Below are 15,568 nucleotides of genomic sequence, written 5' to 3' on the forward strand. Positions count from 1 at the left end.
CCCTCCCTCTCAGGCTCAGAGGTTGCTGCTCCAGGATGGCACACTGGCCCACTTCTCCTTGCCCTGCTCCACCGCCCTGCCCACCAACAGCGCCAGGCTGACCGCCCAGGGTGACAGGGAGTCGGGTAGCCATCAGAGGGTGGCCAGGGTACTGCCCCATGTCTACCTACCCATGGAGGGCCTCAGTGCTGCCCAGCTGGCCCACCAACGCCTCCAGCCCGTGCTCATCCTGGAGCCCTCAGTGCTGCTGCACACACAGCTAGTCAATGGTGAGAAACACACACAGATATGCACACACACACACACACACACACACAAGCAAGCACATACACAAGCACATACACAAGCACACCCACTCATAGCGTACATATACTGTACACTGAGTGTACAAAACATTAGGTTCTCTTTCCATGACATAGACTGACCAGGTGAATGCGGTGAATCCAGGTGAAAGCTATGTCACTTAAATGCACTTCATTCAGTGTAGATGAAAGGGAGGAGACAGGTTAAAGAAGGATTTTTAATGCTTCAGACAATTGAGACAGGGATTGTGTATGTGTGCCATTCACAGTTTGATTGGGCAAGACAAAAGACTGAAGTGCCTTTGAACGGGGTTATGGTAGTAGGTGCCAGGCGCACCGGTTTGAATGTGTCAAGAACTGCAACGCTGCTGGGCTTTTCATGCTCAACAGTTTCTCATGTGTATCAAGAATGGTCCACCACCCAAAGGACATCCAGCCTACTTGACATGACTGTGTGAAGCATTAGCGTCAACATGGGCCAGCATCCCTGTGGATCGCTTTCGACACCTTGTAGAGTCCATGCCCAAGATGAATTGAGGCTGTTCTGAGGGCAACAAGGGGTGCGACTTAATATTAGTAGTTCCTAATGTTTTATACACTCGGTGTAGATATGTATGCAAACTCACACAAACACACACACCACACCTGCAGTCATCCTGGAGCCCTCAGGAAGGCTGCACACGAAGAGAAACACACTCGGAGCGACACTGCCCTCTATTGATCGTTTGACTGAATGCCACTTATCCTACTAATCTAGGCATGTGGAACTTTCACTAATCTATAATGGATCTGGTTGATCTGGGAGTGACTACACAGACCTAGCTAATCAAAACATTCCACAACACTGTCTGCTTCCTCTCTGGTCGTTTTTATAACGTTTTAGTCAAACATGATGATCCTGACCTCTCTGATTCTCACTCCCTCTCCCTTTCCACATTCTCCCTCCTTCCTCCCCTCTCTCTATTTCTCTCTCCCACTCCCTCTCTTTCTCCCCCCTCCCTATCGCTCTCTATGTTCACCCTCCTTGCTTCCTCTCCCCCCCCTCTCCTCTTTCTCCTTCCCCTTCTCCCCACCTCTCTCTCCTTAAGTGCGAGGCCTGAGCCCGGGCCCTCTCCAGTACCCCTCCTCCAGACTGGAAGGCCTGGCTCCCCCGGGCCTCCACAGACCCCTGGGTCGGACCCGCTCTGAGCCCCCCCTGCACTCTCACCACCACCAGCACCAGCACCAGTTAATGCAGCAGTACCACAACGCACTGCTGCTGGAGAGACTCAAACAGAACACACACCTGGGCAAGGTGAGAGAACACACACACACACACACACACACACACACACACACACACACACACACACACACACACACAGTCTGATTCAGAGGGGTTGGGTTAAATGCGAAGACACATTTCAGTTGTACAACTGACTAGGTATCCCCCTTTCCCCCTTTCCCCTTTCCGTTCTTGTACAGCTAACCTTGTGGGGACAAACAATTCAGTCCCATTCAAAATCATATTTTCCCTAACCCTAAACCTAACCCTAACCCATACGCTTACCCTAACCTTAACCCCAACCATAACCCCAAAACCTAACCTTAACCCTAAACCTAACCCTAGCTCCTAACCCTAAATCTAACCCTAACCCTTAACGTAATTCTGACCCTAACACTAATTCTAACCTTGACCCTAAACCCCCTAGAAATAGCATTTGACCTCGATGTAACGAACAAATGTCCCCAGTTGGTCAAATTTTTGTTTGTTTACTATTCTTGTGGGGACTTAAACACACACGCACACACGCGCGCACACACACACACACACACACACAGCACAATACATATTACATCTAGATACCGCATAATAGTGCTCACCAACACAAGAAGAAGAGGGAAGACTGATGCATGACCTTTGACCTTAAGAGTGTGCCTGTGTCCCTCCCTCATCAGCTCATGACCAAGTCCAGTGAGAAGCCTCGTGTCACACAGATCCCCTCGAAGGACATGGACCCGGCGGAGACCGGGCCTGGGGACGGCTACCAGAGGAGGAGACAGAGTGGGACCAGTAGCACTGAGTCAATGTGGGACACAGAGTCCACCTCCTCAGGCGATTACCTAGGAGATCACACCATGGAACACACACCTCTGATGAATCAGGTACACACACACAAACACAGATACACACACATACAAACCCACACAAAGAGACCTATAGGTCATACATACACACAATTATTATATTAGTCCCACTCTCAAATATACACTATATACAGAAGTGGATTTGGCTATTTCAGCCACACCCGTTACAAACAGGTGTATAAAATCAAGCACACAGCCATGCAAACTCCATAGACAAACATTGGCAGAATAATGGCCTTACTGAAGAGCTCAGTGACTTTCAACGTGGGACCGGCATAGGATGCTACCTTTCCAAAAAGTAATTTAGTCAAATTTCTGCTAGAGCTGCCCCAGTCAACTGTAGGTGGTGAAGGTAGGAAACAACACCTCCACTTCGCTTATCCTCAACAGAGGGGCCCCACAAGGGTGCGTGCTCATCTCCTTCCTGTACTCCCTGTTCACCCATGACTGCGTGGCCACGCACGTCTCCAACTCAATCATCAACTTTGCAGACGACACAACAGCAGTAGGCCTAATTACCAACAATGACTAGACAGCCTACAGGGAGGTGAGGGCCCTGCGGAGTGATGCCAGGAAAATAACCTCTCCCTCAACGTCAACAAAATGAAGGAGCTGATCGTGGACTTCAGGAAACAGCAGAGGGAGCACGCCTCTATCCACATCGACGGAACCGCAGTGGAGAAGGTGTAAGCTTCAACTTCCTGGGCATACACATCACTGACAATCTGAAATGGTCCACCCACACAGACAGTGTAGTGAAGAAGGCGCAACAGTGCCTCTTCAACCTGAGGAGGCTGAAGAAATTTGGCTTGGCCCCGAAGATCCTCACAAACATTTACAGATGCACAATTGAGAGTATCCTGTCGGGCTGCATCACCACCTGGTACGGCAACCGCACCGCTCGCAACCGCAGGGCTCTCCAGAGGGTGGTGCGCTCTGCCCAATGCATCACCGGGTGCACACTACATGCCCTCCAGGACACCTACAACATCCGATGTCACAGCAAAGCCAAAAATATCATCAAGGATATCAACCGCCTGAGCCACGGCCTGTTCACCTCGCTATCATCCAGAAGGCGAGGTCAGTACAGGTGCATCAAAGCTGGGACTGAGAAACTGAAAAATAGCTTTTATTTCAAGGCCATCAGACTGTTAAATAGCCATTACTAGCCGGCTACCACCCAGTTAGTCAACTCTGCACCTTAGAGGCTGCTGCCCTATATACATAGACATGGGATCACTGTTGACTTTAATAATGGAACACTAGTCACTCTAATAATGTTTAAATAATGTTTACATGCTGCTTTACTAATTTCATATGTATGTACTGTATTCTATTCTACTGTATTTTAGTCAATGGCACTCCGACATTGCTCGTCCTAATATTTATATATTTCTTAATTCCATTCTCTTACTTTTAGACTTGTGTGTATTGTTGTGAATTGTTAGATACTACTGCACTGTTGGAGCTAGGAACACAAGCATTTCGCTACACCCGCAATAACATCTGCTAAATATGTGTATGTGACCAATAAAATTAGTCTGGATTTGTAGCTTCAGTTCAGGACACCTTTCTGGCTCTCCAATAGAGGGTGCCATGGCATTACGGCTCACTCTGTTAGTCATCCCTTAGTCATGGCTTTTACAAGGTGCTGTAGTTGGACTGTTTTATGTTGTTGCTAAAGTAACTCCTAATAACGATCTGGGTAAACAAGTAAACAAACATTTAGCCTTTAAATGTTTGTTTTTTAACTTTTCACCTACTTTTTTCCCCTCCCGCTCTCCCTCCCTTTCTATCTTTTTATCTATCCCCCCCCCCTCCCTCCAGTCATTTCGTTGGGAGCAGTCCAGGCACCTCCAGGTCCTGACAGACAGGCGTAGACAAGCGACCCACCTGGACCCCCTGGGTGTGCCCGTGGCTCTGGGCCCTGCCCACCGCCCCCTCGGTCGCGCCCAGTCCTCCCCCGCCTCCACCTCTCTCCCCCCTCCTCCACAGCCCAAGGACACCCCACTGTCTCTGGCCGGCCCTGGTTCGGAGACCACCGCCAAGCTACGCTTCACCACTGGTGAGAGACACTTGGGGAGTGCTGTACTGTACACAGTGCTTGTTGTATCTTGTTGTATCTCATGTACAACATACTGTATATTCAGAAGGTGCTGTATGTCCCATCCATGGAATTATTAGCACTTCATTTATTAGGGTCTCTGTGGTCCCGTCTACTATCTATCTGTCTGGCTGGCTTTCTACCTATTTTGTATGGTCTCTAAACTACAGTGTGTGTCGGTGTGTGTGTAGGTCTGGTGTATGACTCTCAGATGCTGAAGCACCAGTGCACCTGTGGCGACAATAGCCGACACCCCGAGCATGCTGGAAGAATCCAAAGCATCTGGTCCAGACTTCAGGAGAGAGGCCTCAGGAACCAGTGTGAGGTAGGTACAATATAAAGCACTATACAGCAACACATACTACACTACAATATTCTCGATTCAGAGGGTTTGGGTTAAATGCGAAAGACACATTTCAGTTAAATGCATGCTTGGTATCTCCCTTTCCCTTTCTACACATCACAGAACTAAATATGTTGGTTGAAACTCCTGTTATGAACACTGCTGCCACCTAGGGTTACACGCCAGCACTGCACCCCCCCCCCCCCTGGCCTGGCCCAGGTTTCCAAGATCAAACTTTGTGTTTTGTTTGTCTCTTTAAACAGTCCCATTGAGGTCAGAATACCTCTTTTCCAAGGGAGGCCTGTGTGTGTACCTATGCTGTAACTTGTGCGTGTTCATGGCTGTGTGTGTGCATTCGTGAGTGCGTTTGTGAGTGTATGCGTGTGGACTAGTGTGTGTATGTGCCTGCATGTATGCGCCTGTGTCTCGTGTGTGTGTGTGTGGTGCGTTGGTTAATTCTAAATGGCATGGTGTGTGTGTGTGTGTGTGTGTGTGTGTGTGTGTGTGTGTGTGTGTGTGTGTGTGTGTGTGTGCGCGCTCCTCCAGTGTATCCGGAGCAGAAAGGCAACTCTGGAGGAGCTTCAGTCTGTCCACTCTGAGAAACACGTCCTGCTGTACGGCACCAACCCACTCAACCGCCTCAAACTGGACAACCGCAAGCTGGCTGGTGCGACACGCGCTCAGTCTCTCTCTCTCACACATACACCGACACACAAACATGCACGCTCATCTTCACGCGCGCACACGCACGCACGCATGCACTGACACACACACACACGCGCGCGCACGCACGCACTCACACACGCACACACACACACACACACACACACACCGCTCTGACACACCTCATTGTCAAACACTCACACTCACTCACACTCACGCATATAGGTAATAGGTAATAGACCATCAATTAACATAAACACATCTCCTGGCTTCCACGCATAGCCTAGAAGCCATTTAATTTTTTTTTTTTATAAATCCATGTAAATATAGCCTACACCTTCGCAATGAATCCATTATTTATTTTAGACAGGTCTAAAGAAGCATGATATGAAGAAAATGTTGTCTATTTCGGGAAGAGAAGAATAGCATACTCTGAGTTGTCCTTATGTTGGGTCCTGATGTGGCTCTGCCAAATGGCTAGTTCATATAGCAGGCAAGATTTGCTTATAATTCCGTGGCATTATTTTATATTATTTTATAGTATGAAGAATACAATTGAACAAAGCTGAATATTATACATTTTTTTATTCTCCAAACGATTTGAGGGAGTGCACACATGTGGCTATTCTGTGTTGAGCGGTTAACAAGGAAACAGCTACTCCTATAAACTTCATTTAGAGTTATTGATGTAACTTTAGTTGTTCTACAAACTTTGGGCTATATGTTTTGATTTTAATACATTGTAAGGCTGCATGATGAGACTAATGATATCTGCAAAAAAAAGTAGCTTGAAAGGCAGGCTGTACACACTCCAATAGTCTCTCATTCACAATTTGACAAGCACCTGATAATGCCTCGAATTCCACGGCGGCATCCCCTTTGTGGCCGTAATGCACCCTAAAAAAAATCCATGCCTTTTGCGGCCCGGAGTGCTGCCCATTGTGCCCTTCTCCCTGAGTGTGCTGCCAATCCGAGATGCTCACACGGCTCTCAGTCACGTGATCGGGTCTTTCTCCCAGGCTACAAGTTAAGACAGACACATCGGGGACGCAACTGCGCGCGTCCTCATCCAATTCCGAGGTGCATATTGAAGATATTACAACTGTCCACATTTACTTTTCGTCAGCCAACAAGATGAGTAGGCCTTATGAACAGCTAAAGCACTAGCCTATGTCAGTCTGCTATCCCCCATAGTACAAAAGTCGACCTATTCTATTCTGTGCGAGAAATAAATATTCCAAACATAGTCTGGGACAACCACTAGCATCAAAAAAACATTTTTTATGCAATGTGGCTGACGCAACAGATCAGAACGTTTAGCTTAAAATGTTGATAAACTATTTATTTGTCTATTTCTTCACGTTATAAGTGCAGCAGTGCGCAAACGGCAGTAGGCTGTAAGCGCGAAATACCCATTACCGGAAAACACTATTATCAAAAGGGACCGTAAATTCGATTATGCATGTAAATCTTTTATTATAAAGGTGCATTTTTATGGTGAAAATTATCTTCCCCAAACGTGAAACTCATGCGCTGCTTATCTATGCCAGTTTGCGGATTAATGTGCTTAATTGTAAGAAGTTATTTGGCCACTTTAGTTGTGATACAAACCTTATTAAAACATGTAGGCCTATGGGCTAAGCTACATGAGGTGTGTGACTATGATTTGAACAAGTCACAAAAAAAGCCATTGTTTCTTATGCTGGGCATCATTCACAAGTAATAATATATAATTCACAAGTGATAGGCTAATATTGTCACCCATCAGACTATTCTTGATTTAATCTTGTCTTTACATATGCTAAATAATATACCGTAAATTCCGGACTATAAGCCGCAACTTTTTTCCCACGCTTTGAACCTCGCGGCTTAAACAATGACGTGGCTAATATATGGATTGGCAGTTTTTGGATGGCATGAAGCTTTCATTAGACCAATGAAATTGCCGAACGGGTTAAGGTCAAACAACTTTTTAGTTTACTGTTTAGATAAAATCGCGCGCGCTCAAACTTCCCATCATTCTGATTACGGTAGTCATTTTGTCACCCTCATCATGGCAAAGACACAGAGAAATGCATATGATGCAGCTTTCAAGTTGAAGGCGATTGATCTGGCTGTTGGAAAAGGAAATAGAGCTGCTGCACGGGAGCTTGGTCTTAATGAGTCGATGATAAGACGTTGGAAACAGCAGCGTGAGGAATTGACTCAGTGCAAAAAGACAACTCAAGCTTACTGCTAATTTTTTATTTTTTGTTACAAGCCGTGTTTCGTTAAAGCCTATTTATTTTTGTTACAAGCCGTGTTTCGTTAAAGCCTATTTATTTTTGTTACAAGCCGTGTTTCGTTAAAGCCTGTGTAAAGTTAATTTGTTTCAATGTACCGGTAGGCACCTGCGGCTTATAGACATGTGCGGCTTATTTATGTTCCAAAAAAAAATAAAAAATGTATTCAGTGGGTGCGTCTTATATTCAGGTGCGCTTAATAGTCCGGAAATTACGGTATGTGTGAAATTTGTTTTGATTTAGAATGGACCGTTATCATGCACCTGTCTCGAAACATCTATGCACTTAAATAGCGAATGGAGGATGCTTTTCCCCATGTTTCCCCATGTTTCATTTTCATGTCAGCCAGGTAGGCTATACTCCTGATGTAAATATAAGCAATGTGCTTAATATTAGGAAGTTGAGAAATAAATATAGTAGGCCTTGCCTATAGAAAGCTGATGGGGGATCTTCCTCTTTTTATTTAGCGGCCATCACTCTGTTTCCTCCCGCTATTGCATACCCTATAGAAATGTTGCGCAACATGAGCTCATGGGCTCTCATGAAGTGTTTGATTAGATTTTCGAATAAATTTGCATTGATGATTAGAGGGACAATAGAGTGCTGAGTACCAGGCAGTTAGCAAGTTTGGTAGGCTACTAATGACCAGCAGCAGCATCAGAGCTTGGAGTAGCCTAATTACCGTGACTAAACGGTAATGGGGAATTTGACTGCCTTCATGACTCGTGACCGCCGGTGTGGTGGTAATACGGTCACCGCAACAGCCCTAGTAGTAGGCACACATAAGTATTTTTACACACTCATAATCACACACATGGAACTATACACAAATGCATAGATCATCAAGTGTTGAATGAATGTAAGATTAATGTATTGGATTTATCTCACTCTTTCAGGAATCTTATCTCAAAGGATGTTTGTGATGCTACCGTGTGGAGGAGTTGGAGTGAGTTACTCAGAATAACACACACACACACACACACACACACACACACACACACACACACACACACACACACACACACACTTACAGTACACAGGCAAACAGCTCAACAGACCCTGTAACAAACAATCAAAGAGTCATGTGAAATCTGTCCACTTATCTAATCACATTACAAAATGGCAAACATTACATGCTTGATTATACCTCATTACACAATTAAGCTAATAGAGCGACAAATTGTGGAGGCTGTTGTTGTTGGCGGGGACACGGCCGAAACGCCAATCAGATATCAAAGGCAAAGAAGAGGTGAGAGATGAGAGGAAGAGAGAGAGGAAGAAAGGGTGGACTCTGAATTGTTTGCTTGGAGGGGTGCCTGGGGAACTGTGGTTGAGTGGTTGAGTGGAGGGGAATTTATTCAGGAGGAAGGGATGTGGGGAAAGAGAGAATATAGCCACCAGAGAAGAGGATGAAGAGAGGATGAGTGGAGGAGGAAGAGGGGGAGAAGAGATAAGGAGGAAGAATGCTGCTAATATGGTGTGGATAAGGAAAGGGAAAATGCAGACACTGAAGAAGAGATGAGTGCAGGAGGATGATGAAGATGAAAGAGAAGGGGAAGAGGAACGTTGAAGAGTAAAAGAGAAGGAGGTAGACTGTGTATAGTCATGATGAAAAAAAAGTATGTGGACACTGAAGAAGAAGATGAAGAGGGGATGTGTGGAGGAGGAAGAAGATGAGAGCAAGAGGGTGAAGAGGAGAGTAGAGGAGGGTTTGCATGGTGTTGATAAGGCGCCTGATCTGCCTGGATTTCCGGCCTTTGGTTCCTCTGGGGAGGCGAGCTGATTGAAACAAGATGGCGAAGAAAGTGATAAAAGAAATTCCTAGGATTTCATTGGTCTGTCGTGCCAAACCGCCAGAAATGTGGAGTTTTGAAACATGGAATAACAAAGGGAGGAAGAGAGAGAGAAAGAGAGAGAGAGAGAATCTGAGAACAGGAATACTCGACTACCCCCTTTACTGTCATCATCAGCAGTTAAAGTCAAGGTTGTGGTGATTTGTGTGGGTAAATGTTACCCTTGCCACTTCTATCCCCCTGACTCCCAATAAGTTATGCTACTCTTCACATAGTTGGAACACAGTAGAGACTTTGTAATCCAATACTGTAATAATCCAGTCCTTACCACAACCCGTCACCTCTGTTTCCCAATTCCACTGCATGACTTCCTCTTTACCTCATTGGGTTGTCACATAGTTGATATCAAGTGACACCTGTTTCAACCAATCAACTTATATTGTTTCTAAACGATGCCCTTGTTTCTCCTAGTGGTTTTAACTTTGATCCCGCCCCCTGGTAAATTCCTGGTTTTGCATGATTGACAGGTGGACAACGATACGATCTGGAATGAGACGCACACGTCGACGGCGTCTCGCTTGGCGGCAGGCAGCGTGACGGAACTGGCGCTCAGGGTAGCACAGGGAGAGCTGAAGGTGAGACTGCCAACCGTTCATTGTCACCTCGGTTACACCCCCACTTAGTTATGTCAGGGCCGTAACACAACTGGTCAGAATTGTCAACACTGTAACATACATTAACACACCTGGATAGTGAAGCATAATGTCATATCTGTTCATTATTTATGAATTTCACGTGAAATTGGAATTTAAAAATTGCCTTTCTATATCAGTACCATTCGGTGTATTCTGAACTGATGAACATCAAATTGTAAGATGTTCTCAGAGAGAGCCAAAGTGTAACAGTTTCTATTCCCATCTCACAGAATGGCTTTGCAGTGGTGAGGCCCCCTGGACACCATGCAGCCCGCTCTACCCCCTTGTAAGTACTGCACAGACGCACACACACGCGGAGCCAGGAGGTCTCTAAAATCATTTCAAAGGGTTTTCCCTGCACATCAAAAGCACCGTCCGAAAGTGTGTGTTATGTGTGTGTATGGAGTATGTGCGTTACCTGCCCGAGGCTTGTGTGCATGTGTGTGTGTATGGGTGCATGTCTGTGTATCAGTCTGAAATAGAATGCATTAGAAGGCTAACCACATTCAGCTGTGTGTGCTTGCATACGTCAGCGTATGTGTGTGTGCGTGCATGCATGCGTGAGTGGGTTCACGCGCGATAGTGTGTGTACTCAGCAGTGCTTGTCACTAGTAATTTATGTGTCGATAAAGACTTACTGGAGGAAAGGAGTTGGCCAGTAGATATGATCTACAGTTCACACTCGCCGAGCTTATAGCTCCTGCTGACACCACCGCTTTCAACATTCCTCTTCTCATTTTCATACATCAACTCTTTCTCGCACACCTTCTCTGTCTCACAATATCCTACGGATATTGAGTACGAGTCAGCTTACTGTAAGTGGTTTATGAGGAGCACATTCTCTGAAATGCATGAGGAGGGAGGTCACGAGAAATGATTTCAGGTCACGAGAAGTTATTTCACGAGAACTTATTTTGATATGTGGAGAGTATTTTCGTATTTGTGTTTTGCTTTTGTTTCTGTTATGGTTTTCTTTTGTCTGAGATTGTCAAATGTTTACTTGCCGTGTATTTTTCCCATCATTCATACATTGTCCCTTCGCCATTCAAACCAAGCCTAAATATGAGTGCATGTCCAGTGAAACAAAGCATGTTTGACCCATTGGCACTAATATCCTCACATCACCTAGTGTGTGTATTGTGAGGACATTCTCTGAGACGCCCTCACATTACATTGGGTGTCTTTTGTCTCCTGATTCTGTCGTCATAAGTCCATATGTGTCTTTCCAAAGGGGTTTCTGCTTCTTCAACTCCGTGGCCATCGCAGCCAAGCAGCTCCAGCACAAACTCAGCATCAGCAAGATCCTCATTGTGGACTGGGTGAGAGATGACCGCCATCACTGGTCCCCATATGGGAGCTAAACACTTGCTTACTTACACAACACACATATTGACCATAAGCGTGGTGTCAACATTCACACTGATCTCTGCTTTCCACATGAGTCTGGGCCCGCCATCAGTCTGAGCGTTAACACAGACACAGACAGACACACACACGTTGGAACACATGCACACTTAAATACTACCTGGTTTGTAAAGACAAATAAGATGCAAACATCCAGAGCAAGTATGAGACTGGTCAAGCATACTACATATTAACGAGTCTGACGACCCCTTGACCTTCATCCCCAATGTGCAGGATGTTCACCATGGCAACGGTACCCAGTCAGTGTTCTACAACGACTCCAGCGTGCTGTACATCTCCCTGCATCGCTATGACAATGGCAACTTCTTCCCCGGTAGCGGGAACCCAGACGAGGTAAGTTAGGTTGCACTATCCACCACCATGTACATCATGCTCCCCTATCAAATACATGATTGGTCTTTTCATGTGGGGAAAAAAACCCCGTCTGAGCGAGCACAGAACGGATTGGGTCGGCCCAATAGTCTGAAACCCCTTTAGCGTTTGTTACTACCCACTCCATTCCCACCAAATAAGGAGGATTAAAAAAAAGTGGATGTTTTACCATATTCTTCATCATGGGAGGATGGTCCATTAGATGCTATGCTGGCTTGGATGTGGCTTAGCCTTAAATGGCCCCTCGACCGCCACTGAGCTGTGTGGTAAACCTCTGGAGTCTCTGTGTCCCTCGACCACAGCCCCATGTACCTATATAACACACTAAGGGGGTAGCATTGATGTCATCAGGGGTACCACAGAGAAACATCAGGGCACCCGTAATCCGCTCCAGCGTCTCTTAAACATGAAAGGAATAACAGAAGGGGGGGGACGAAGAAAGGGGATGAAGAAGAGAAGAACAATGGAGAGAGAGAAAGAGAGGGAGAGTGACTAGTTGGCAGGGGATGGCGGAGCTCATGTGTTTTGAGTTTGCCCTGTGAACATCCCGTCTACCGAGAGCGAGTCAAGTCAGACACTCTGTAATGCACATCATCCTCACGCACACGAACACACACACACACACACACACACACAAAGGAAAGGACTGCAATTTGTTGCCAAGAGTGTGTCACTCAGAGTCCTCACTATCTCCTCACCATGACATTGAGCGATGGCGGAGGAGTTTCAAAAGCTAAATAGCCGTTAGCAGACATTTTTAAGGCTTACTCTCCTCTTAAGACCCTTGGGATCAGTTAGTATGCCACACCACGAGCGTGAGGTCAAATCAGGGAGACATCCACCGGTTGTGCCTGGCATTTGGTGAAATATAGTCTCTCGTGACAGACGTTAACATTTGGTTCTGGGTGCGGAGATTATGTGAAATATAGCGAGAAACTGAATATCGCCAAGTGCCGACTCAAGAATATACGTACGTCCCTGTGGTGTGTTAAAACTGGGACTTAATCTGGGTGTAGTTTTGTTGTTCGCTGCGAGGGATTTATAAGCAGATTTGACAAATTGTATCAAAAATCGAAATAGTTGAGTTGATGGAGGCGTTGAATTAATGGCCAGTCGTCTTTCATTTGGAAATCATAATCACTCCCGTATGTCATTGAAATGTGACGGGGCTTTTCCTCAATTGTAACAAATGCGCATTTTTTAAACCGCGCTGAACATTTGATGCAAAATATCTCATGACCTTTCAACTCTCAGCACAACTTTCCATCTCTCCCCTCTCTCTCCCGCTCTGTCCAGGTTGGAGCAGGAGCAGGTGAGGGCTTCAATGTCAATGTGGCATGGACGGGAGGCTTGGACCCTCCCATGGGCGACGCTGAATACCTGGCAGCATTTCGGTACAGTAGAAACACACACACCTAACCTACCTCACTTTACCTCCAGCCCAATTCACATTAAAACAAAATCACAAAGATTATATTCTAGTCAAAGCCAGGGGCGCTCGCTAATGATTCATAGGAAGTCTTACCAAACCTCTTCACTCATCCTTGAAATACAACAGACAGCTGTGATGTAACAGACATGTATGTCATGTGTTCAGGTGTTATATTGTGGTGCGAGTTGGATGTTTGTGATGCCATCCAATCCATGGGGAATTCATGAATGTACTGAGACCAGCGTACATTAATGAACATACTGGTGTCAAACATTTTACATTGCTGGTGTCAAACATTTTACATTTTTACATTATTATATTTTTCTTTTTACATTTTAGTCATTTAGCAGACGCTCTTATCCAGAGCGACTTACAGTAGTGAATGCATACATTTCATACTTTTTTTTGTTGTACAAACCATATATGAAAACGTAATACATATTTTGAAAGCTGAGAAACAGCCCTTTCAAATGATATGACATGCAATAGCACCACATAAATCAAATGGTAATCAGTCAAGAAAAAACACCTTTGAAAATGTGTATCTTTGTGTGTCTTTTCTCAAACAGCTGCCATTTACACAAATCCCTAATGAAGATAGAGAAAAACTTAGAGCATACTGAGTCTTCCTTATTTGGTAAGGATTGGTAATTTGAAATCAGAATTGAACTGGAATGACAAAATAAGGCATATAATAAAAATAATTGGCTTTTAACTTACATTTCTTCTTATATACATTCCACTTGGCCAATAGCCTAATACACAAAGAGTCAGAATTAAAAGCATGCAAGAAGGGGAAATTACATGTCACAATCTGAGCTACTGGGTGAAGACTAGAGCTGTGTTCGAATACCCATACTAGCATACTGTACACTGCGTGCACATGTAACAGTGTAGGTTCCGTCCCTCTCTTCGCCCCAACCTGGGCTCGAACCAGGGACCCTTGCACACATCAACAACTGACACCCACGAAGCATCGTTACCCATCACGCCACAAAAGCCGTGGCCCTTGCAAAGCAAGGGGAAACCCTACTTCAAGTCTCAGAGCGAGTGACGTCACTGATTGAAACGCTATTAGCGCGCACCACCGCTAACTAACTAGCCATTTCACATCGGTTACACTCACCCCCCCTTTTGACCTCCTCCTTTTCCACAGCAACCAATGATCCGGGTCAACAGCATCAATGTAACAGTGTAGGTTCCGTCCCTCTCTTCGCCCCAACCTGGGCTCGAACCAGGGACCCTTGCACACATCAACAACTGACACCCACGAAGCATCGTTACCCATCGCGCCACAAAAGCCGCGGCCCTTGCAAAGCAAGGGGAAACCCTACTTCAAGTCTCAGAGCGAGTGACGTCACTGAATGCTATTAGCGCGCACCACCGCTAACTAACTAGCCATTTCACATCGGTTACACTCACCCCCCCTTTTGACCTCGTCCTTTTCCGCAGCAACCAATGATCCGGGTCAACAGCATCAATTTAACAGTGTAGGTTCCGTCCCTCTCTTCGCCCCAACGCGGGCTCTAACCTGGGACCCTTGCACACATCAACAACTGACACCCCACGAAGCATCGTTACCCATCGCGCCACAAAAGCCACAGTCCTTGCATCGCAAGGGGAAACCCTACTTCAAGTCTCAGAGCGAGTGACGTCCCTGATTGAAACGCTATTAGCGCGCACCACTGCTAACTAACTAGCCATTTCACATCGGTTACACACAATTATTAGGCAAGTGAGTATTCTGATCTTATCATTGTTTCTATTCACATTTTCGAACTCCAAACCATATAAACTTGAATGCTTATTGGATTTAATCATTTTCAGATGATATGTATTTGTGTAATGAGGGAGGGTGTGGCGAAAGTGAATAACACCTTATATCAAGGTGTGCATAATTATTAGGCAGCCTCATTACCTCAGGTAAAATGGGCCAAAAAAGAAATTTAACTGACACTGAAAAACCAAAAATGTAAAATGCCTTTCAGACGGATGCGACACAATTTAAATAGCTAAACTACTGAGGTGTG

The 15,568-nt window shown here is 45.5% G+C and overlaps 1 protein-coding gene across 4 annotated transcripts in view; it reads left to right on the plus strand.

Moving 5' to 3' along the window:
* Window positions 1-15,568, plus strand: part of LOC115208315 (histone deacetylase 7) — a 97,657-nt gene that overhangs the window by 51,919 nt on the left and 30,170 nt on the right. For 3 of the 4 annotated variants that reach the window (XM_029776263.1, XM_029776265.1, XM_029776264.1), the window contains 12 exons: window positions 14-269; window positions 1,391-1,596; window positions 2,241-2,447; window positions 4,257-4,494; window positions 4,725-4,858; window positions 5,423-5,543; window positions 8,718-8,767; window positions 10,142-10,249; window positions 10,540-10,595; window positions 11,541-11,628; window positions 11,948-12,067; window positions 13,403-13,500. In XM_029776263.1, coding sequence (XP_029632123.1) covers window positions 14-269; window positions 1,391-1,596; window positions 2,241-2,447; window positions 4,257-4,494; window positions 4,725-4,858; window positions 5,423-5,543; window positions 8,718-8,767; window positions 10,142-10,249; window positions 10,540-10,595; window positions 11,541-11,628; window positions 11,948-12,067; window positions 13,403-13,500 — 1,682 coding nt within the window. Of the gene's footprint in view, window positions 1-13; window positions 270-1,390; window positions 1,597-2,240; window positions 2,448-4,256; window positions 4,495-4,724; window positions 4,859-5,422; window positions 5,544-8,717; window positions 8,768-10,141; window positions 10,250-10,539; window positions 10,596-11,540; window positions 11,629-11,947; window positions 12,068-13,402; window positions 13,558-15,568 lie in introns of those variants that run through there. The other variant, XM_029776266.1, reaches the window with a different exon arrangement.

This window comes from Salmo trutta, chromosome 14 (genome assembly GCF_901001165.1).
Source record: "Salmo trutta chromosome 14, fSalTru1.1, whole genome shotgun sequence".
In the NCBI taxonomy this organism is placed as follows: Eukaryota; Metazoa; Chordata; class Actinopteri; order Salmoniformes; family Salmonidae; genus Salmo; species Salmo trutta.